This window comes from Osmia lignaria, chromosome 2, assembly GCF_051020975.1.
Source record: "Osmia lignaria lignaria isolate PbOS001 chromosome 2, iyOsmLign1, whole genome shotgun sequence".
Taxonomy (NCBI): domain Eukaryota; kingdom Metazoa; phylum Arthropoda; class Insecta; order Hymenoptera; family Megachilidae; genus Osmia; species Osmia lignaria.
The window spans coordinates 2,484,495-2,508,607 of NC_135033.1; the positions used below are offsets into that span (position 1 = coordinate 2,484,495).

The 24,113-nt window shown below is 37.2% G+C and overlaps 1 protein-coding gene across 1 annotated transcript in view; it reads left to right on the forward strand.

The window, feature by feature from the left end:
• Positions 1-23,886, forward strand: part of LOC117605816 (uncharacterized) — a 48,738-nt gene extending 24,852 nt beyond the window's left edge. Inside the window, exons 8-13 of the mRNA XM_034327546.2 lie at positions 920-1,144; positions 4,496-4,891; positions 6,918-7,190; positions 7,633-7,810; positions 21,662-22,104; positions 23,659-23,886. Coding sequence (XP_034183437.2) covers positions 920-1,144; positions 4,496-4,891; positions 6,918-7,190; positions 7,633-7,810; positions 21,662-22,104; positions 23,659-23,859 — 1,716 coding nt within the window. The 3' untranslated portion in view covers positions 23,860-23,886. The remainder of the gene's footprint in view (positions 1-919; positions 1,145-4,495; positions 4,892-6,917; positions 7,191-7,632; positions 7,811-21,661; positions 22,105-23,658) is intronic.
• Positions 23,887-24,113: the final 227 nt, after the last annotated feature.

Below are 24,113 nucleotides of genomic sequence, written 5' to 3' on the forward strand. Positions count from 1 at the left end.
AAAAGCGAAAACACTCTTCGAAAGTAGATATTCCAATTTTTAATTGCTTATATCTCGAAAACGAAGCCGCAGATTGTGCCGATATGGTATCGCGACCACCGTTCGAATATAATCAATAGCCAATATTCTCGCGGTTCAGCCCGCGTTCCTATTGAATAAGGTTTTTCGTTAATAACTAAAAAATTAAGCTTTAACTAACATTTTAGCAGAGGGAAAAGTTATTCAAAATCATCTCAGCAACCCCCCATCCAAAAAATTATCACCCTTTCTAAGACATTCTGTGTAGATCTGTGGTCTCTCATCACTGACGTATAAACGTTTGCGCGGGAAAATTTGAATTAATATTTACGATTTTATTCCCACTTTTCAGTTGCACACTAAATTTTATAATATTTTATCATTAAAATTATGTTATTTTATTTCTAAATCACTTTTAATATTATCGTCGTCAAAATTAAGATTTTGAGGTTTCCTACTTCCCCTATGTATAATCACAAAAGACATGTGATACAAGAATGTTATATAACAGATTTACAATATAGTGTAACGAAGGGTTAAATTATACTAATATAACAATCAAATGAAAAAATGTAATTATTATAAACTTGAATATGCAATTATTCTTTCTTTATACAAAGAAATTTTTATCAAAAGGTCTTCTTCCCTTATATTTGAATAAATATTATTTTATTTTTGTATTATTATAATAAACAGCCGCATTTCAATACAAGATACATTTGTAGTTGTGCCCTAAATGACCCAGAATTCACTTTCTGAAGATAAAGCAACAAAAACGGGACAGTCACAAATTTTTCATGGGACCATGATTCGCTTCCTTCGTCAAGGATATTAAATTTTTCCGCTGAAAGGCAAACAGCTGAATTTCCGATAAAAACTCCGTATGACCTGTTATTTCCAGCAATTTCAAGATTGGCTTCAATCTGTCAAGGATATATTGGGTCCTGGCACGTACCGCCGTTGGCTCGAGGAAATTTTGTCCTCGAGAGGAGAAGAATTCCGAAAATGGCTACGAGCATCGCATGTCGACAAACTCGACGGCAAGAAACCTATATTTCCAAGAGGGCAGCGGCCACAGGACCAACGACCATCTGTCCTGATGGGAAATCAATATCCTGATACGGTGGTAAAAAGCATGCAATTTTAATTGAAAGTCTGAGAGAGTAACAAAAATTGCTACTGTTTCTTCATCATATCTAACGCACTTATTAGTGTGCAAATTAATTCGGTGTCTTTCTTCCTTTTTTATTTTCGATACTAAGAAACTAGGACATTTACTTGCTTTCTTTACGAACGGTTTCCATTTATTTTAAACGTAAGATTTTGAAAATTTTGAATTTTCTAATTACTGGCTAATAGACTAATTTATTATAATATTTTTGCATCGCGCGGTCTTTTTCCGGAGCCTTTTTATTAATGTATTTACTTTTTCCTTTTTTTAAATAATCTTCGTTTCCTCTGAAAGGCCCATTGCCCGAATGTTGCATTCCTGATTCATGCGACTTTTGATCAAATCAGGCTTTTCCAGCGAAAATGGTGATGCCTCGGGGTCCCGGCACCTGTCCCTCCTCATCAATGGTTCAGGGAAAAGTAACAAAATACAGTACACAAGTATCGGGAGTAGGGCCCGATATAAGTACTATGTAGAGATCGTAAGTCGACGAGCACCAACAAACTGAACAGCACAGGGGCAAGGGGACTCAGCCGCTGGCTCCACCTAATTGCTTCCAGGATCCCTCATCTTGAGGTGTCAGCGAGTACACTGCATAGACGTACAATTTCCATATTCGCGGGGGATATATTTAACTACATAAACATGAGGTTTTTTCTGGACATTAATGGATTTTTGATAAAACTTGTTCTTGACAACAGTTGTTATTATGCAAAATTTATGGGAATTACATTATGGAAAGTGTAAAAACTCTCCTGTTTTCTGAATAATGTAAACCTCGAATCTACGTCTACATCAATACGGTCGAATCATCGCTCGCTATCGCTTCATCTCATTCTATTTCAATGTTTGTCCTTAGTAACGTTCGTTACGCGATAGATTTGGGAATGTGAGAGTCTCGGCCAATAAAAATAATAATACGTATGACTGGAGGCAGGACAACGAATCTGATTCGACGGCAACTTACGATCTCTGCATAGTACTACATAGGTCTGTAACCTCCTATTACGTGCGTATAAACGTTTACGCGGGAAACTTTGAATCGATATCTATGTTATTATTCATATTTACTTCTATACTAAATTTTATAATATATAATAATTAAAAATTATATTATTTCGATTTTAAATCACTTCTAATATTGATAGTTAAAATTAAAATTTTGAAAATTCCCGCTTTCCCTATATCGCCATTTAGCATAGAGAAGCCTGATTTGATCGCGGGTGTACCCTTTTGATTAGAATAGAGGATACTACCATGGGATACCCATTTCATTTTTTATTTAGATGTAGAGAATCTTAGAATAGTCATAAGTAGAAAAATTAAACAAAAAAGAGGATTTCATACGGAATGAGCTATATAAATATAAATATTATAGACCTTACAAAACTTCTGTTTTTTCACTTATTCTAATTGATGGCAAATTCGGGCTAATAGAAATTCGGATAGTAATACGAGACACAAATTTGCCAATTCCTTTTGGAAAAATAAAGCCATAACACTAACGATAAGACAGAACATCAATAATGATAAATTAAACATAATTAAACGTCAAATATAATAAGACAGCCATAATTAAGCGATGCATCTATTTCATTTTCTCAATAAGTGGTATGATAGGCTTTTACAATCTTTTATCTTTTAAGAAAATCTTTTATCACAAAATATGCAGATTTTATATGTTCATATGTTTATTACATTACTTAGTAGTAAATTTAAAAATGTAATAGAATTAAAATGATACGAATCAAATATCTCATATTTCTACCACTTTATCATTTCACTATCTATTATTATTTATCGTAATCAAAACACAAATATTTCATATATCCTTTGATGTACTAATACTATGATTATTACAATATAACTTATCCATTTTACTTTTTTAAAATTCACAAAATAAACCAAAGAAGCACGCGTAGAAACTTTCTATTACGACCTAACTTTCTATAAGTATGATTCTTATGATAGAGTATTTTACTCGTCGTAATACTTGATATATATATAATCATTGTTAAAATTATCAATGTTGCGTACGAGTTAAAACCTTGGTATCTTATATTTCTACCCTATCTCATCTGCATATCTTTTCCTCTATCTACCACCCCCGTTTCCATCTCCTACAAATAGTTAAAATCGAAATTTCGTTTTACATGTTTCTAATAGATTTAAAAAATGGTTCTAAATGCTAATCATTTCTGAAGTAGTATGATATTTCAACCCGCTTTATCACCCCCTTAAAAATCGAATTTCGAAAAATCCCTTTTTAGTGGATGCTTACGCCTTAAGAAAAAGCCATTCCCAAAATTTCCACTTTACAAGTAGTGCGGAATTAGAAAATATAAAATTTTAAATTGTTGTCGTCATTGGACCACTAGTTATCATGAGGGTTAAAAATGTCGTCAGTTTTCAAATGAGAATTCTTTTAATTACATGCACAAACAAATTCTCCCAGTATTTAAAAAAAATAGATCTGTAAATATAATAGAAACAATACTACTACTGTCAGCATTTAAGGGGCATTCTTCTTTCTTTTTACAATGTATAATGGATGTATGAATACAATTCATACAATTATATTATTATAATATTTTTGTTACAACAATTATTTAAAACATCTCACATTTTTCAAAAAGCAAATTAAATCTTAAATTCTTCAGGGAGTTCATCTTTGCCACTATGAGAGAAGAATTTATTGAATAGAAATGATTACATTTTGTTTGGTTTATTTTGTATTAAAAAGGGAGTACATTACAGGTTATTTTGAAAAATTGTTAAAGCTGTATGAAAGTATTTTTGATCAATAGGTTGATTTCCATATACGCGTGTAATATAAACATAGCTGAAATATTTGTATGATTGAAATGGTCCCATGGTGGATTGCTTTAAAAATGGATGGAATTTTATTAAATATTTAGGTACTTGTTTCGGTATTTCAATACTAATTTTTAAACATTGACATATGGATAAAATTAAGTATACCGTTTTCGAAAAGAAAATAACATTTTAAATAAAACTTTACTACCCTTCTTAATCAATAAAATCCTTAAAAATTAAAAAACTAAAAAAGAATAATTCGAAATACAACAGATAGTCTTATTAGCTACATGCACACCAAATTATGTTTTCAAATATTGAAAATTGATGCAATCTCCAAAAACAGTATTTCGAAATATTAATTTAAAATCCTTTCAAAAATAAAGTATTTGAGAATTTATCAAACAAAAGTTAGGTAAACAATTTCATAAGTTAATAAGAAATAATTCAAAAGTAAATTATTAAGATGTTCAAAATTATTTATTACAGAACACTCCTTCACAAGTTTCAAACACAAAAAAAGAAGAGATAAATTCTTTTCCAGGCGATAAAAAGTTAACAAACGTTATAGAAAAACTTCTTGTTTCAAACAAAATTTTGGAGGCTGCTCTTCTGAACAATCTGAAGCAATCCAATCGCTCTCCTTTTTTCGATCACATTTACAAGTACCCTCTGCATACAGAGAAACAAGATTTATCTTCTCTATTATCAAAGAATAAAAACATGTATGAACAACCCTATTTTGTGTTTCCCGTGGGAAACATGAAAGTCGTAGAAAGTTCTACGTTCAACGACCAGGACTCTCGTTATCATGATGATTCCCAAAATCAAAATGGGAAAAGTTTGCAGAACGAAAAAGTGTCTAAAGAAGCTGGTTATCTTTTCGTGAGTGTTCCTTTTTGTGGAATAATACAAATAAATTACAAAATTCAAAATCTATTATAAATATTATTTGGAGGGTGTCCCAGAAAGAAGATAATCCTTTGGAGGGATGGTTGCTGAGGTGATTCTAAACTTTTTCCTCCGCCAAAATGAGCCGCAAGAGTGTTAGCTATTGATTACGTTCGAACGGTGGTCATGAACAAACGAGGGGACACCATATCGACACAATCTGCGGCTTCGTTTTCAAGATATCAGGTCATTAAGTATGAAATATCCGATTTTCTTCTGCGCTTAATCTTACCGATTTGTTTGAAGTGGTTTAATATTGTTGGAATACTAACATCAAACTTTGCTGCTAATTCACGCGTAGTTTGAGATGTATCCACTTCCACTGCAGCTTTCCAGCTCATCATTATCCTTGCTTTCAGGTCACCCGCGTGGTTCATTTTGAAGATCAAAATCGCCAGATTGGAATTTCTTAAACCATCGACGTATTGTGCGTTCATTAGCCACATCTTTGCCAAACACTTCGTTGACACTTCGAGTTGTTTGCGCTGCATTAGTTCCACGACGGAATTCATATTCGAAAATAACGCGAATTTTTTACTTATCCATTTACAGAATTTAATCTGCAAAAGGTAGTTCGACAGATAATCCCAAACCGAAACGTGCGTCTGAAAGACTAAAAACGTACTTACCTCCCCAACAGAAAAAAAACAAAGAACGATAGAAGTGAAACAACAGAGATATCAAGTGTCGAACTAGGTACTTCAGGTAATCGGACATTTCATACTTAATGACCTAATATAAGCAATTTAAAATTGGAATATCAACTTCCAAAGCATGTGTTTCGCTTTCGGGCAGCCGATAATTGAGCAGATCCTAGCTCAGTGTCCAGACAAAGAGAGACGTAAAAAGACATGGATACACATCTGTCTAGTACTTTAAAACTATAAATGGGTCGTTATCCTCAAGACGAGGCAAATGTGCATTCTTGTCTTTTCATGTGTCTCTTTGGCCGGACGCTGACCCTAGACACTAGAGAATGGACTACCTGCTCAGCTATCAGCTGTTCGAAAGCGAAATACGCACTTTGAAAGTGATATTCCAATTTTCAATTGCTGATATCTCGAAAGCGAAACTGCAGATTGTGCCCATGTGGTGTTGCCACGCTTGTTCAATAATCTATACTCTCAATAATCAATAGTCAATACTCTCACGGTTCAGCCCGCGTACTTCGTACGCTCTAAATGGACAGTGTTTTTCGTTAATAATTCAAAAATGAAGCCTTAACAACATTTTGGCGAAGAAAAAAATTGTTCAGAATCATTTTAGCAATAATTCTTCCAAGGGATTTTCATTCTTTTCGGGACACTCTGTATAATTAATCTATTATAAATTAATTAATTATAAATACGGGTAAACATCCTTTCAGGTGGTGGTAGCTGGGATTATTCTGAACAACTTTATCTTTTACCAGAATGCTCGTTAAGGCTTAGTTTTTAAACTATTAATGAAAACCACCGAACAAACAGAGCACCATAGCGCGCAGGCACAGCAGCGAGAGTGTCTGTTACGGACCGTACTTGACGCAGTACCTAGTAGTTTATTTGCGGCCACGGTCGAGGCCAGTTCTCGTAGCCAACACTTCCGCGGCTTACAATAGCCTGCACACTATGCGACTCTGATTAGTCACTGTTTTTAATTAATAATTCTAAAACTAAGCTTTAGCGAGCATTTTAGTAAAGAGAGAAGTTGTTCAGAATCATCTCAGCTACCACCCTCTGAAAGGATACCCATCCATAGTCAAAAGCCTGTATATTACAAAATTTAAACTTCTAACTGGGAAGCTAATTTGATAAAAACGTTTTTGGTCCGAGCCTCCACTAATGTATTATGACGAGTTAATTCGTCATCCCCAGTTTAAAAGTTATTTAGCTTTAAATTAATTTTTAACGTTAAAGAATTTTTTGTTTATCTTCTCTTTCCATTTTAGAGGAAATTCAAAATTGTATTTTTATTTTTTAAGAATGTTCCAGACCCACAAAGAAATTTGTCATTTGTTGAGGAAAAATCACCACCACTGAGAACTAAACTATATGAAGATTCTGAAAAAAAATCACGTCTAAAAGAAACGTATAATAATGAAAACCCTAATATAAAATTGACGGATGAAGCTCAATATTTTGATGAAATTCCTATTAATGCACTGGAAGAATTGATGAAGTCTTTGCAATTTTCTTCGATTGAAAATGTGCCACACAATTTCAATGACAAATCTATTGAAAGATATGAACAAAACGTAAGTTATATAAAGTTTGATAAAAAGAGGTGTAAATAAGTTGAGAAAACAATTATATTCCTTTCTATGACATTTTTGTTAAATTTAGTGTAAGAAAATTATAGTGATCAAATCAGGACCGGATTAAGATTTCTGGGTCTGGGGCTATCAAACATTTGAGAGTTCCCTTGGTTAGTAAACTTGATTCAGAAAGTAAAATTTATTCTAAGTGAAATTAAACAACATTTTATCGCAGAGGAAAAAGACAATAGTGAAAAAGATTCCATTCCATATTTTTTGACATAGTTAATAGAATATTTAGTAAGGACCCTCCCCTTGATCCGGCACTGGTTCTAACATAACTGTTTGAAAATACGAATTAAATGTCTGATTTATGTTACTTTATTAAGAATTTCGATATAAATTCAAACTCAATATTTTGCAATTAAAGATTCCTTTTCAGACACCTACCGAAATTATACAAAATGAAGAATACCATAACAATTTCAATGAAAATGCTGATCATAAAGATACATTTAATAACCAAAATTCTAAAGGAAGATCAGAATTTTCTGGTCATAAGGATAGAAGTGGCAACTTTTCATATAATTTTACATCAAACATCCTTTTAAATACATTAGGTAAGCTTTTTACACTATAGAGACTCTTGATAACTTTTCACGTTTGGGACTGTAGGGGATAATTCTAGGAAACGAAAACTTAACAAATGCCACCATTACAAAGCGACTACTAACAAATCAAATGCGTGAAAAACGGTGTGCTAGGAATACGTAATTAGTTCTGATGAAAATATGTATGTATATACATTGTGAGTCCCATCGAATCTTTTGCGGTGTGTGTCTCTAACACGCCGAAGAGCCGATCAGCGAAGAGCACGCGGGGGGGGGGGTCGCAGCCCCTGAGACTCACAAGAAAAGGCACGGAGGTGTCCCCCTCCGATCTTGATTAAATATCGTATAAGGGACGCGTACTTTTTTATATAGAGCTAAGATACTACTTTAAGGGGTGAAACAACCCCTCAAAGTTTCAACCTGAAACTACTATCTCGAAAACCATAGAAAATACGTCAAAGCTTTTTACGGATGGATTTTATGGTTTTTTATGCACAATAATATGGTGTTAACAGATTGTTCGAAATACAATTTGTTTATTAACAGAAAAAATTTTATAACATTATTTTACAACCTATTCAAATTTGTGAAATGACAAAAAAGAACCAAAATCTTTTTCTGAATCCATTGATATATAATATGATAGATTTGCCTTCTACGGTTTTGCAAATTTTTATTATTTATGTCTGTCGCGTACGCCCGCTAAGTGATCGCGCAATACTTTCGTCGTACCAGACAATATACCAGACGATGTACCAGACGCCGATGTTATTTATCCACATAAGTGAAACACAACTGCTTTTACAACATACAATGACTAATTTTATTAAATTTATATCGCATAAAATAATAAAGTTAAAGCTATATGTACGTACTTCCGAGTAGATGGATTAAATTGATAATTTTAATACACACCAGGTAATTTAAATAATTTAAGGAATGCAGTCATGACAATAATGATGTTCTTCAAAGAAAAGTTTCAAACATAGCGGCTTTCAGCATCAAGCGCAAATAATAACAGCTTCATCACCACATACGTGGTATCGTGATTTATTATTTGGAGAAGTTCGTCTCGATGATATGTATCCGCTTTTATACAATGAAGGGAAGAATGTTCAGAGGGAAGTGAGGGGTTCTAACCGGGTTCGAACACGAAAAATAAAGTACACAATACACGGGCTGGTCGAAAATCTGACCAGTGTCAGGTTTATTAAAAACATACAAGCGGTATACCGCAATTATCACGAGGATGGCCATTACACCTTGCGAGGCGGTTCGCTCGGTCAAAATAGCACACAAAATCTGGTTCGGCCATCACTCCTTTTTTCACATATAATTTATCGTACACGTAAATGAGAGATCCTATGACGTGAGATGAGCTCACGGAAGCGTCCTTGAACTTTCCCGTCGTTACGCGAGGCGTCTGTTATACGTCTGAGAACATGGGGCGTCGGCGAGGATTCACAAAATTCAAAGTTCGTAGCGTATTCGCAAGGGAATCTCCTCAGCGAGGCGCAAAACCGTTCTCGGTTATAAGAGGAAGCGAGGGGCACTAGAATTAACGAGTCCGACTTACGTTAGTAGTTATCCGAAAAAACACCAGAAATTCACAAACGTAAGCAGCGCGATGTTAACGTGACCGTGTACAAGACGCAATATGGCTACGCGGTACGCGTCATTCGCAAGAGGGCCGTAGTAACCGAAAAAGAACGCGAGGCGGCGACACCTTCCGGATGGGCTCCAGTACGGAGGAGACCCTATTCTCGCTCTTGACCTGGGTGTTCACACAACATTACCCGCCCGCCTTCGACAACCCCGTCGTCGAACCTTGAGGAGAGGAGCCCTCACGGTAGTCGTCTTGAGCCGGAAGCACCGCCAGCTTGGTGATGGAGTGCTGTAGGGTGGAGGTGGCCGTCTTAAGGGTGACCACTCTGGTTAGCCTGTCCTTTCCTGGGTGAAGTTGAAGAAACCTGACGAGAGGTAACTTCAACGGAGACAACCGTTCATCCATGAGGAGTACCAGCGAGTCCACCTTGAGCTCGTGCGAGGGATGATACCACTTTGAGATGGTCTGGTAATGATGAAGACACTCAGCTGCCCACTGAAACCAGGAGTGCTGCACTTTCCGTTGGATGAGCTGCCAGCGCGACAATCTGGAAGTAGCCACTGAGGTGAGTAACGGTTCAGGAACGGATAGAGGGCTTCGCCGATGAGGAAGTGCCCAGGTGTCAAGGCGGAGAGGTCTTCCGGATCCTCCGTGAGGGGGCAGAGGGATCGAGAATTGAGAATGGCCTCAACCTGAGTTAACAGGTTAACCTGAGCTCTTTAAAAGTGAGGAGTGTGTCTCCGGTGGACCGATGGAGGTGATGCTTGACAGAGCCGACCGCCGCCTCCTATTTTCCCTCAAAATGAGGCGCTGCCGGAGGGTTGAATTCCCATTTCGTCCTGTCGTTGGCTAGCCGTCCCGCCAGTTTGTGGAGTTACTTCGAGGCGGAGGCGCCCTGGAAGTTGGTGCCGCAGTCGCTGAAGAGCGTCTGGCAGATACCACGGCGGCCAATGAATCGCCGGTAAGCAGCGAGGAAGCCATCCGAGAAGTAGTCCGACACCAGTTCGAGGTGGACTGCGGAGGTGACAAAGCAGACGAAGAGTTGAAAGTTTGAAAGTTTTTGCTCCTTTCCATGTTCGGAGGAGCACCGGTCCCGTGTAGTCAACACCAGCGTTGAGGAAGGGTCTGGATGGGGTGACTCGAGCCGGAGGCAACTGGCCCATTAATTGAGCTGCCCGAAGACCTCAGAAGCGTGCGCACCTCGCGCACCAGAGGATGTGTGCCCGAAACTGCGTACGACCGCCTAGAATCCAGTAGGATTGCCAGAGGTTACCTGCATTCCACCATGTAGCGTCCGTTGATGAGCGTCCTTGACGAGGAGACACGCTAGAGCTGATTCCCTGGGGAGGATTGCCGGATGCCGGGCATCAGGATCCAGAGGCGCATGCTACAGATGGCCACCAACTCGGAGAATGACATCCCGATCTACGAAGGCGGTCAATCGAGAGAAGGGATGTGACCACGGGAAGAGTTCACCCGCGAGGAGAGTCCGCAACTCTGAGGCGAAGTGAAACTCTTGAGTGGCCCTGATAAGGGCGGTCTATGCCGCCACCAGGTCTTCTGGAGAAAGACGAGTGGACAAGGAAGAGATCGGTAGTCGATGGAGGCGGGCCACCACTTGGTGGCACACAGCTACAATCCTGAGGAGCCGAGTGAGGGAGGAGTATCTCAATCAGATGTGCGAGAAGCGGGTGTTCCCTCACTAAAGCGACGTGCGCCACTTGAGGTCATTCTTCCAGCGAGGCGTCAGGATGAGGCGTTGGTTCTCGAACAGGCCACTCATGAGGATGTGTCCTTAACCAATCCGGTCCCGTCCACCACAACATATGGTTCTTCAGTTGGCTGCGGGTTAAGCCCCAAAATGCACAGTCCGCTGGATTGTCTCGTCCTGAGATGAACTTTCATCTGGCGCCTGGCACCACGTCTTGAATTGCCCCGACTCGATTTCGTACAAACTCCTTCCACCTGGAGGGGTGATGGCTGATCCAGGTCAGCGTTACTGCAGAGTCCATCCAGAGATGCACTGGTGCGGAAGAGAGCTCGAGAGTATCTCGTACGTATCTCGCAAGTTTTCTGTCTTGGTGCAGACCAGAGAGAGTCTCATCAGAGAGGTGGAGAGGTGTTGGGAGGAGGCCGAAAAACCGTGTATCTCAACTCGGACTTTAGGGGTGAGTTTGAGCCATTGAGGGATATGGAGATCTTCGAGATCCTGGCCTTGATCCAGACAATCTTCGCCTTGATGGTGAGGGGGACGAGGAAGCCAAGCGGGTCGAACAGGCGTGTGAGCTCGGTGAGGATGATCCGTTTCGTCACTACCTCTCTGTAGGTTGGAGAAGTGAAGAACCTGAAGTGATCCGAAGGAGGCTGCCATGCTAGTCCCAGGATCTTGGTGCTGAGGTCTGAAAAGGCCAAGGAAGAACGGGAGGTATCCATTTCCCCAGAGATGGCCTGCTGGAGATCCGGACAATTGCTGGTCCATTTCTGAAGAGGGCGCTGCCCGCCATGCAGAGCTAGGTGACCTGTTGCGCTACTGCTTCCGCCTCCTCGGATGTGTCACCTCCCCCGAGGATGTCATCAACCTAGCGCCTCGTGAGGAGTGGGGATTCCGCGAGAGGGTACAGGTGACCTTCGTCCCGAACGAGCTGCAGAAGAGCCCTGGCAGCCAGAAATGGAGTGGACCGAGTGCTGTATGTTACGGTGGTCAGCTGATAGCTGACCGTCTTCCCACGAGGATCCGTCCAAAGAATACGCTGAAAATTCTAATCGTCCGGATGTACGGCCACCTGCCGGAACATCTTCACAATGTTTGTGGTGAACACGTAGCGAAACCGTCGAAACCGAAGGAGGACGTCCGAGATGTCCAATTGCAGTTTTACACCCGTGTGCATGAGGTCATTAAGGGAGCTTTCCGAGGAGGTTGAGCTGGACCTGTTGAATACAACCCGTAACTTCTGCTGCGACCCCATGGAGGTCAAAATCCTGGTGGTGTGGGAGGTTATAAACCGTGGAGGTGCCCGAAGAGATCTCCGAGGCTGGTTGCATGTCGCCGAGATCTTCATACTCCTGAATTAACTCTTTGTAGAGGCGGCCGAATTCCGGGTTCGCCGCGCATCGGCGTTGAATCCGTCGAAGACCTTGAAGTGCTGTGTTGCAGAAGTCGCCGAGGCGAGTCCGTGGGCTCAAGAGGGGGAGGCGAACCACGTACCGCCCCGGGGAATCTCGAGAGTGGGTGCGAGCTAAGTGCGCTTCTCATTCCTGTTCTTCAGAAGTGAATGCCCGAAAGGGGTTGGAAAGGACCTCTTCTTGAATCCAAAACTTAGTGAGGAGCTCGTGGAGTTCATGATCAGCCGTTCCGTGGAGAGCCATCTTCTCTCCATGAGGTGATCTGACGACGAGGGGTCCGAGGACTACCCATCCGAAAATCGTAGCGAGGGCTACGAGCGAAGCATGATCAACCCTGACCATCTCCGGCAAGAGGAGTTGCCCAAACACGTCGGCTTCTAAGATAATATCAATGGGGCCGGGAACGAGGAAGTCTGGATCCGAAAGCTGCAGTCCTGAAAGATGAGATAATCGAGTTGAGGTAACACGTACAGACGGAAGTGTTGCGACGACCCGAGGCAGAACGTGCGCGTCCACTTGTAAGGAGTCAGTCCGAATGGGGCGGAGAGGCCCCATCCGGATGGCAGGTTGCCGGTGATCAGTGATGCCAGAACCGTGGGACGTGGGACAAATTTTTACCCTCTCCACGACGTCCCAGTGACTCCCCTACTTCAGTTGTTTCATCTAATACAAGCGTGTTGTCCCACGTGTCCGTGTGAGCTCTGCGGGTTCGGCTGCTCTCGTCACTTCTACGTTATCGACTCGATGCTCAAGTCGCCAAAGCACGTGGCAGCAGCATCGACGAATCGATAAAATAATATAATTTCGTCCATGGCACTATGATAGAAGTGAGAAACCAGGAGATTCAGTTCGAATCCCGATTCTACGGTTTCAGTTCTGATTCTTAATGCATTAACATTTTTATAATACATAAAATGAAATACGTTAACTTGGGAAGCAGTTAAAAAGAGGAGTTGAACTGCTTCCTTTATTGATATTTTTTTAAATATTTAAGTTTTATATATATATACATATGTATGTACTGTGCACCGATGACAAGATGTCCCATGAGAAGCACGCATTTGCATTTGTCTCATGGGACATCTTGTCATCGGTGCACTATACGTACATATGATAAAAGTGATACAAAAGTGATTTCTTCAATTAGTTATTACTGTTATTCTATTTATTACAATATATAAATGCGAAGACATACGAGGAAAATTGGTTAGGATAGAATATAAGGATATAAAGAAATTTCAATCTTTTACGGTTTGTTAGTTTTATTTTTTATTCGTTACAACTATTATCATTTTATTCTGTGAATAGTCATTAAAATGAAAGAGGAGAAAGTACAGTTTGATTTTTTAGGTAATTTGTATTACATATTTCATCAGGTTTCCAGCAACTGTTGCAGCTGGGCCACGCTTATACGATGCTGAATATTTTACCTTTCTATAATATAGGAAACAAATAAAAATATAGTTTAGTAATTGTTATAATACAGTATCAACTGTTAACCTTATTAAAAACTTATCTTATTTTGCGTAATTATTCTGCATTTTCGCTTCCTTGCTTTGTAATGACGAATGACTGATTTTTTTTCAATGAAACTTTTACTAGTGTATTTGTGAGATTTTTCGATTAAAATAAGATCAAACATGGTGTAATTTGAATTATAATTTTTATTTACTTATTTATATTTAAATAAGTAAAAATAATGCAAATTATATGGAGTTTGGTCTTATTTTAATCAGAAGAACCTTACAATTACATTGGTAAAAGTTTCATTTAGCAAAAATGAAAAATAAAAAAGTCATTGTTGAATTAATATTGTCTCACTCAAATGTTTTTTCTCGGGCCCTTTAATTCTCGAACCCCTTTCTCTTTCGCTATTTGTCTTTTTTTACGTTCGTCAGCATTCAAGAACTCGTTCGCACTGGGTCGTTCTGCCAGCGTCACACACTTACAGGAGAATCGGGAAAATCCAGCATAACAACACATTCTATGCTGAAAGAATATACTAACTTATCTGTCTAAAAAAATTTTAATAAATTTGGCAACAGATTTATTTTCGGACTGCTTTTCTTAAGTAATCAGAATTTCACCATTCTCCTGTACAGATCGTGTGTAGCAGTTTGTAGCAAACTCAACATATTTTCGATATTATGTAGAATACACAACCGATCGAAAAATATTAAAAATCGAGGATATTTTGTGCTGTATTTAATATGTTATAGGCGATTGAAATGAAACAAATGACTAACAATGAATAGTATAATAAAGGTGATCACTCTTCATCTATTTCCGTTCTACGATGTATTTCTTCCACAAGAGACGGTTTCCTAACAATTTACAGTACAGTAAAACCTGGATATATGCACGACGTCCGGTCAAACTTCGACACCTCGCTTGGATATATGCAATGTTTTGATTCGATCTCTATGGCTTTTCGTCTATATTTAACATCAATTTTAACTAATCGTAAGGACGCGCGTCTTACGAACTAGTCTTACCAACTACTTAACCTAAAAATTCCTAACCTATGACTAGTAACTAACTTAACCTAGCTAACATACGATGGCGCGTCGAACGCCAGCAACGCTGGTCGCTGGTCGCTACAAAAGTGTGGGGATTGGGTTCCCCCACTCCTTCTTCGGCGCTAGCCAGTACGTAGCAAACTTCAGATCTCAACGCGCTGCTGGTGAATTCCCTTCCAAGCCACGTTTATATCCAGAGCATTGAGTTTGATCATTCCAACATATATACATATAGTGTGGTTGAAAGCCCACAAAAGAGACTCTTCATGCGCCATCTAGGTTATCTTAGTTTAGTTAGTCTAATTAGTTCTAGTCTTAGGTTAATTACTTTTATTATATGTAGTTGGTAAGCTTAGTTTGTATAGTTGCGCAGGTTCGAATTTGGACGCCCGACGCTCACTCTCTTTTGTACTTTGTTACGAGTAGCTGGTCGCGTTGTGCAGTGAGTATCAAATTTGAATAAACTAAGTAAGCAAAAATCTAATCTGATTTATTCTCTCTCAACAATTCCGAACCATCAGCTACCGCTACACGGGCCCCTGTACGGAGGACACCCTATTCACGCTCTTGACCTGGGCGTTCACGCAACAAATATTTAATAAAATTTTCAAATCGCGGTAAAGAAAATTGGTTACGAGTCAAAGACTGAAGTTTTTAAATATTATCTCATAATGTAATAGGGTATAATTCGGATCAAAGTGGTTTCAACCTTGAATTACGTTCTGAACGAACTTTGGCATTGACAGGTACAAAGAAGGTAGAAGTTACACCATACAACCCACAATATCTACAAACGGAAAACTACTATTTTCTCTTTTCGTAAGGTTGAAAGAAGGATTTAGAGAGTTTGGATCTGGGGTTCAACAGACCATGTTCAAAGCCACAAACATTTTGGCTACAACGTCAAGATCTGGAATGCTGACAAAAGAATATTTTAAAATTTGGTTAAAAGAAGTTTGGTTTCTTAATATCAAATTGAGGAAGCTACACCGGAAAATAAAGAATTAGCTGAATTTACGATTCCAGCAGGGACAACAAAATATTTACAACCATTAGACGTGTACGGGTTTCGTGTGTAGAAAAATTTTGTTCGCCTCTTTAGGGACACAGGCATCCTATTGCAGTATGAGATTAATCTCCACACGAAGGTTAATATTTTAAAACTTCAGTCGGTGACGCATAACCAATTTTCTTCCTCGCGATTTGAAAATTTTATTAAATATTCATTGTATAAAAGCGACGTCGCTTATATTTCAAATTAGGTTGAATAATAAACACCCTTATAACTTCATTGTTAGAAAAATACCTTTCAGTTATCAGTATCAAAAAACACCAAGGTATCAAAGACTTTTTCAAAATTTAAATTAAATTTTAAGTTAATCACTGATTTTCGGAAAATTACATCAATAGCCTCTTTTATCTTGTTCAAAGTAGGTATATCCTTAAAATTTACTTTACTGTTTTTTATTATCTTTATAACTTTATAATACCAACCCTGATTTGTGACATTTTTATTTGAGAAAATTACCTTCTAGTGGTCGGAGATGCGATTTACATTTGTGACACTCTTTATGTACCTTATTAGTTATCGAGATCAAACGGGGCTGTAGGAGAGGAAAGTACATTCTTAGAATTGGCAATATAAAAAGAGATACTTCCATGCGACGCGGCGCGGCGCTTGACACGTGTGTCCAGGTAGAGAACTTGCTCAACCAACGATATATGGTGACGGACCGAGCGATGTTCATTCCCTGCGTCGTGACTGATTGCCGGATTTCACGCCTCCTTCCAAGATTGTAAATTTCAGAATAGCCTCGATGGCTAGCAGTCCGTCGCAACGCGTTGTTTCGCCAAATTAATTGTCAAATAATAATTCAAAGTTGCAATATCTGAATTTTCCAGGATTTCTCGGTCACGAATGCTTGACCGATTGTAGTGTATGAGTTGGAACATAATCACTGATCGAATGAATCTGGTCAAAAGAATCTAACTACGACATTGCGTTCGAATGTTGCTGTTTTTATATAGTAGGAGAGACGCGGCGTTCTCACCTTCTCGATTTTTCCCGTCTAGCGGCGAGAACATGTTGATTGGTTTTCACACGAAATGCTAATTTACCAAACAGCGTGTCCCTTGGGTATCAGGTCCGCCCTTCCTTATGCCCTTACCGCGATTTCGTCCAGGAAAGGGTGAAGTGGTGTACGGGATGACCTCGAAAGTTCGGCAACGCCGAGGTTTTTCCGTTCAGGTTGATCCTCGAAAGCCAAGTACCGTTTGACGACCACTGTCGAATTATTCTTCGGAAAGACTCAGTTTATGACATAATTTAACTATTGAGACTGAAACGAAAATAAAAAACACTAAATCCATTGTAGAAAAAAGGTAAATTACTGTTGCCGGCAATATTAAAAGGTTTAACTCAAAAATAGCTTTACCGTTGCGAAACCATCATAAACTGACTTTCGAAATCCTCATAAAACGTGTTCCTCGGTACGGAACAATATAGCGAGATTCTTTATCACCAAGTCTAATTTTCTTCATTTTTGTTTACTTTCCATAATGTTTCTTGAAATTTTCAAAAATATTCCAGAATTTGTTTAAAAAAAGAAGGTTTTTAATTTCTTAATAAAGAGTCCACTGACCCATTAACCTCCATGGTAGCGCTCTTGTCTTTCATATAAAAATATACCATATGTACATTATGGTTACACAAATAGTAAGGAATCTCAAATATGTTAATTGTTTTAGTTTTTTCTATAAACACATCATTAATAACGATATTTATCTGTAACTTCATATAATAAAAAAATGTCTAACTCAATCTTCCAGTAAACTATAGGGTATTACATAAAAGTATACGATAATGGTATTCCTTCGGGGGCATGTTAATTTTGTTACAATTTAGAGACAAATAAAAGAAAATCATTACGAATGCGATTTAACGTTTTGCTTTCGCCTTTTACTTGCCTCAAGCTATCAATTAAAGAATTTAAAATCATTAGTTTAACGATTTAAATGTAGAAGTGGTTGTTAATCGTTCATGAAATCGAAGTGCAAAAATGTTCTGGACAACGATTTCTGACGAGCATGATAACTAGAAAACCCGATTTGACCAAGCAATTCTTTTAATTGACCACGTACAGTGGATCGAAAAGCATTCTTGTCCTATAGATTAATTACTAGTCATACATGTTTACGGCTATACAAGACAGTGGAATGCAGTATTTTGATATTTTACGCAATCACTTGTCATCTAATGCTGCTAAACTGCATTTCGATAACGATTACCATTTCCAGCAAAGCAACAATCTTAAATTATATAACAATGGTTATTACTAGACTGCAGATGTTCGTGCAATTATATATTTTTCTACAACATTTTCTCTTTTAATATTTTAATAACCGCCATCACGCATTCGTGATTTTAAAGTTTAAGTTTTTACACTACTATTTGTCGCCTTATTCTTATCAATTTTATTGGATACAAAATTCAATTTGAAAATGAATAATTTCGCAATATATGATAAACGAAGTTCGCAAATATAATTTTCTATCAGTTGTAGGCGTTTAGTAGAGGGGGAAGCCGGTGAGTCTCCCCGGATACCCTTAGCCTCGGGTCGGCGACCGCCAGGTGGCAGCGAGATTGAGTCTGTTCTCGCTTGCGGTCCTCCGGCATGCGATTTGGATATATAGGAGTTCCGAAAAGCGGGGCTATAGGCGTCTGGGGCAGGGATCGTCTGTCGTCAGCCCCGCTAACACGTCTGGCAGACGAACTCGGAACGAAACGCCTTTTTCTCTCCCTTCACAATAGTTTTTATTAATTATGAAAAATGGTCTAAAATTGAAAAAGTAAACAATTTTGCAAAAGACACAGCCATCAAGATGTTAAAATAATTAAAAATATCAATTATATGAAATTTTTAATTTGTTGTTTAGTTAATCTGGTTAACCCGTATCTGGTGAATTGGTTTTTGGGGAGCAATGAAATTTTTAAAGAAACGAGAATCAAATGTCTGTTTCATTTTCTTTTATAGAATATTGTTTATTTGTTGCTTAGGTATTTACATTTGTAGAATAATTGTGTTTTTATTCAATAATTAGTTGTATAAATACAATAATTGGGGTATGGCAGATCCCATCTCACCACTCAAGGGTTAAACAGGTTTATTACACTGACAATGAGTAGTTTAAATAAATTAACCGCTATGCAATTTTTAGTACGGAGTTTAATGTTACATATATAATACTTTCCATGCTGTTACGAATTACGAAAAAATTTTACGAAAAATCTTAATGTTAATCCCATTGAATATGTACAGTATCGAACAAAGTAGATTTTCCTAGAAAAAAATTGCAAGGGAAACACGAACATCTAAGGGGAAGGCCGGCAGCCCACGACTTGGCCTTTTTCGCTGAAGAAATCTGCTACGGGTACATATATGGGTAGAAATAAGAAGAAAATATGGAGTTTCAGTCAAAAAGACGTTAAAAAAAATTTTTTATAATCTAAAGTAACATTAATAAGAAATATTAATACCAAGAAAATAATTTTGTTTCAATAAAGTATTCGATGTTTCTCAATACCAACAACGTCTTCGAAGAACTCTATTTTACTACAAACATTACATCGTAAAACCATTATGTAATATTTCATAAACAATTAAGTATAATTCTTCTGTAGAAAAGCAATTACAGTGGCCTTACTAAGTTTAGAAGCTTGAAGAAACAATTTCATCTCCTGTTTTATAGTATCATCAAAGATACAACGATTATAATAATTACAGTAAAATAAGCAACATTTGCAAAAACAATTACAATTGTTTATTGAAAGATTCATCATTCTTATACAGAATGAGGCAGATGATATGCCATGTTCTCATAACTTTTTAACTATGCATTCCATAAAAAATTATTATATAAGAGTTCACAGATATTAATTCATAATGTATCAACTTGTTTATTTATTTCATTAATTAAAATATTATCATTTGTATGCTAAAATTGAAAAATGTAGAATATATGTATGTATATCTTTCAATCTCACGGCCACAGAAGAAGGCTTGGCTTACAGTTGTTTCTCCTAATTACTTCGTACATTCATTCCGACAACCAGGACCGAATTAAGATTTTTTAGGCTCGGGACTACCAAACCGTTCGAGGCCCCATTGGTTAATAAACTTGATTCGAAAATAGAAATTTATTTTGGTGAACTTGTAGAGGAGCTACTCCCCCTCCGATTTTGATGATTTTTAAATATGTTGTAAAATTCGATATTTTAAGCAACTTTTTTCCTCTAAGCTATATGTCGGACTCGATTAGTTTGCGAGATATTCACGAAAAACTATGAGTATGCACATACCTTCGCCTGCACGTATACGTCCGCGGCTGTGTGTGTCGGTAAGCGATCTTCGCTTCTCTAGTGTTTCTGCCAACAGCACCACATGGCCCGACTACCATTCATATAACGGGTGAGCTTAAAATTAAATTTAACTAATTTCAATAATTTTTACATCGGACTTGTGTGGCCGGCTGCCTAAAGGCGGCCAGAATATTAATATAGTCTAACCTAACCTAATCTGGACATGTAAGTAACAATATTTTATTTTTCTATTACTTATACGTGTAGGTTTAGGTTAGGTTAGAATACAATAATATTTCGGCCGCCTTTAGGCGGCCAGCCACACGAGTCAGATGTTATAATTTTATTTTTCAGCTCACTCGTTGTATGATTAGGAGCCGAACCACACGCTGTTGCTTACAGAAACGGTAGGCAAGAGAACCGGCGCACACATGGCCACGGGCACATACGTATAGGCAGAATTCGCTGTAATAGTAACAATATTCTTTCGCAAATATCTCGCAAACTAATCGAGTCCGACATATAGCTTAAAGGAAAAAAGTTGCTTAAAATGACGAATTTTACAACATATTTAAAAATTATCAAAATCGGAGGGGGAGTAGCTCTTCTACAAGTTCATCAAAATGAACCGTATAGAGTTTCCTCGCTGCAGAGATTTTCGTAAGCGAATCGTACTGATGCATACTGAACCCTTTCTAGATTTTAACTGGATCCGAGGTGCCTTCGCCGCCAACCTTTTTATAACCAAAAATTAGAATTAAAAAAATGGTGGGGACGGACGTTACGAGGTTCTGAGCCCTTGCATCGCGTAACATTAAAATGTTGATTGAATTACTATTCTTTTTTTTAAATTTATTTGGCTACATACTACAATCTTTGACAAACGCCTGTGAAACTAAACAACATAGCAACGTGTAGGATAATCCTTATTTAGGCAATAAACAAACCCGGACTCTTGTTATATTGGCACGTGAGGGATTCGATTTTCACATAGGTTCTCAAGCAAGCTAATGCTGTTCTTCCATTTCCATTATCTGAGCAAATAATGCAATTTAATCTCCTTTTCTCCCTTCACTGACAGTTTGAAAACTTGAAAAATTTTCCGTCCCTACCGCCCCGTCCGCGGAAATATAACGACGGTCTGCTATAAGAACAAATTGGGTCGAAAACGTTACATATTTTCTCTAAAAATATGGACTATATATAATAAAAATTTATAATAACAAAATTGATAAAAGTAGTGTTTATTCCAGGTAACATTTCAATTCATAATCACTCGGAGAAATTAACTCACGTTAATTCACTAGAATCAATATTAAAACAAAATATCAATGAGAACAACGATGAAGTGGATCTAAATCTGTTTCTCAAGTTAAATAAGGAAACTCTACTACCTTATATACAAAGTTTAATGGATGCCATGAATGAAGAGAATATTTCTCTTATCAACATGGAACCGAATCTGGAAGCAACTTCAATGAAGCAATCTTTTGTAAAGGATAATAATTTTCGAATTATTACTAAAATCTCTAACAAATTAATACCTCGTGAAATGTCACAGAAAAAAGTCGTTGTTGATGAGAAGTCGTATAACTTGAACGTTAGTTACGAATCTCAGTTTTTGAAAAATGAAAATCTCGACGACTCCATTCAAAATGAAGTAAAAAGGGTTTCAACGGAGAAAAATAACAGAAAGGTTCGTATTTCCGGCAAATGAAACTGTTACACTTCTTTTGTATTCCCTTTTTGTCTTTTTTTTTGTAATATGAGTCAAGGATCAACAGGACTGACGGTAACACCTCATGCGAAGTAGAAATGAAACACTGAACAGTAATTCACATTTTACGGACACAATTATGAGAGAAGCGATTAATAGTTATCATATTCATACTTGGAAGAGTATATCTAACGCAGTACATGACGCTTTTTGGAAAAAAATGTAAACAAAATTTTCTTTTATAGAAACGTACTTTTTATAAGATTTTGAAAGCCAATTTTTAAAATCGTGCTTTGTACAACGCTGAATAATTGTACAAAGAATATTTCTGAAAAAGAATTTTACGAAAATATTGCTTCTTCGCTTCAAAGTCTTCGAACTACGAAGCCGCTAAAGTTGAGCCGCTTTCTCAGTTGCTCAGCTTTCTCGCATGAAATCTGCAAAATCAATTCGGACTCAGGCCGTCACTCCTGTTGACTCTTAATACTCTTCTGATCAGAATCATTGACGCGTGATTGTCTAAATATTAAGAAAAGTAAAATAAAATCGTGAATACTTATACGAGTATACTAACAATTCAAAATACAAAATTAGAGCTATAAATAAAAAAATTAATGCTTAATATTTTCAACGCATTACCATAGGGATCTATTGATTCAATTTGATTAAATAATTATAAAATAATTTTACAGAAATAAAATTATTAATTCCTATGTAAATCAGAGTTTTAGATACAGAAATGAATATTTAATATTCTGTACCTGTTACAGGGTTAGGTAAATATAATAGTTAAAAAGTAGAAAAGAAGTGAAATTTTAAATACCTACATAAATACACCAGGAACTTCAAATATTAAATCAAAATTTTTAATTAAAAGATATTAAAGTAGAATTTTAAAAAAAAGAAGAAAAATAGAAATAGAAATACGTATAAGAATTAAAAAGAAAAGAAGTGCTTTTCACCTTCAATTGATTTGGAGATACAAAATAGTGTTCTATTTATTGGCCCTAAAAATTTGATTATATTCCTGAATCTGTGTTCAAATATTTCCTGAACAAAATCAATATAGAGTAGACCCTCGTTATATTGCCATGTGAGCAATTTGACACACGGATTTTCAAGCATAGTACATATATAGTGCTACTTTTCCACCATCATAGCCTACGAATATAATACATTTTTTTTTTTTTTTCCCCTCATTCAAAAAAAGTTCCCACCTCTACACACGGCTGCAGTCCCGTCCGCGGCAATATAACGAGAGTGTACTATACTACTACATAATTTTGCTCAGGATTAATACTGATAGAATCAATATAGGCATCCAAAACTTTATGTCAAATGTTATCAACAGATTTATCCTTGCGATCATTATATCCACTACTAGACAGCACAAATATAACAAATTAATAAAAAAAAAGGCACATTGGAATTTGAGCGTACATACAATATGTAACTTTGATAGCAAACATGTTATGACTGCTTATTTTTTAAGCGAGTACGAACCAAAATAAACCGGTCTTTCAATTTCAACAGCAGCAAAACGGTTCGAGGAAAACTGGGCTAATTTATGCGAACGAGGAACCTAGAATTCGATCACATTACAGTCCACCGAGTTACGGAATTAGCAATGCTGGTGACATTGACGACGAAGATTACGAGCTCGAAACTAATGGAAGAGATTATATTAACGAAAATAATCGAGAATCTGTCGTTGATTACGTAAAATGGGATTGATTCAAACCAATGACGTTGACATTTACAACTTTCTTAACAAATATATTATAAATTGGTTTGTATAATTTTATAAATATTAATTGATATTACTTTGTATCAGATTGCAAATTGTATAAGAAAATTTGATAAAACCAACACCTGTAAAATTTAATAAAAATTCTTTTTTATATTGAATTTCAAGAACTTTTTTAGTTCCTCGACAATTGAAGATTTATATTTAAGAAAAAGTACAAATTGATGAAACTTTTGATGTT